The sequence below is a fragment of the Phalaenopsis equestris genome, unplaced genomic scaffold, assembly GCF_001263595.1.
Source record: "Phalaenopsis equestris unplaced genomic scaffold, ASM126359v1 Scaffold226010, whole genome shotgun sequence".
NCBI classification, from domain to species: Eukaryota; Viridiplantae; Streptophyta; class Magnoliopsida; order Asparagales; family Orchidaceae; genus Phalaenopsis; species Phalaenopsis equestris.
The window spans coordinates 4,025-4,751 of record NW_018244037.1 but is presented as its reverse complement, the minus strand read 5'-3'; the positions used below and the strand labels follow the sequence as shown (position 1 = coordinate 4,751).

Below are 727 nucleotides of genomic sequence, written 5' to 3'. Positions count from 1 at the left end.
ACGTTTGTCGGCTATTGATTGGCCAAGATAATTCTTGGTTGGTCGACCTTAGGCCACCGCTCACGACATGAGTTTTCGAGCCGAACATTTTACTATTCATTTGGGATTTGAATTTCACACATGTCTATTTAATTTTTCACGAGAAATGAGCATGAATTTGGGTGCATTTATTGATTTAATTAATTACAAACTTTAAACACAAGCCCGCCTAATGTCTGACTGTAAGTACCAAAAAAACAATTCAGAAAGCCCCAAAAAAACGAGCAAAAATCCCACCTTTCAAAACCCTAAACCTTTTGTCTCCTATCTCTCTCCCCCTCCCATGGCGACCATAATCTCTGCCATCCTTCTCTTCTCCTTCTTCCCCTCCCCATCCTTCTCCGCCCCGATCGATGATAAATGGAGCTTAGCAACCGCAACATACACCAGAACCCCCTTCCAGGCCGGAGGAGGAGCGTGCGGCTACACCTTAGAAGCAGAGGACCGGCCGGAATGGATGTCGGAATTGGGGCGGAACACGGCGGCGCTGAGCGGCGAACTTTTCCGGCGAGGAGAGGTTTTCGGTTCCTGGTTCGAACTCCGATGCGTCGATCACATACTCTTCTGTCTCCGAGGAAGCCCTTCCGTTACCGTCACCGCCGTCGATTTCTGCGCGCCTAACTACGGCCTCCCCTCCGTCGACGGCGGGGGGGGCAAATTTCCCCCGCACCACCTCGACCCCTCTCTT

At 50.8% G+C, this 727-nt stretch overlaps 1 protein-coding gene across 1 annotated transcript; it reads left to right on the top strand.

Annotated features, from left to right (window-relative positions):
• Positions 1 to 322: 322 nt before the first annotated feature.
• On the top strand, positions 323 to 692 carry LOC110037866 (expansin-A16-like; the record flags this gene model as incomplete). Its single annotated transcript, XM_020742593.1, has 1 exon — positions 323 to 692. A coding segment is annotated over exon 1 (370 nt), but the record flags the coding sequence as incomplete, so codon positions are not given.
• Between the last annotated feature and the right edge of the window lie 35 nt (positions 693 to 727).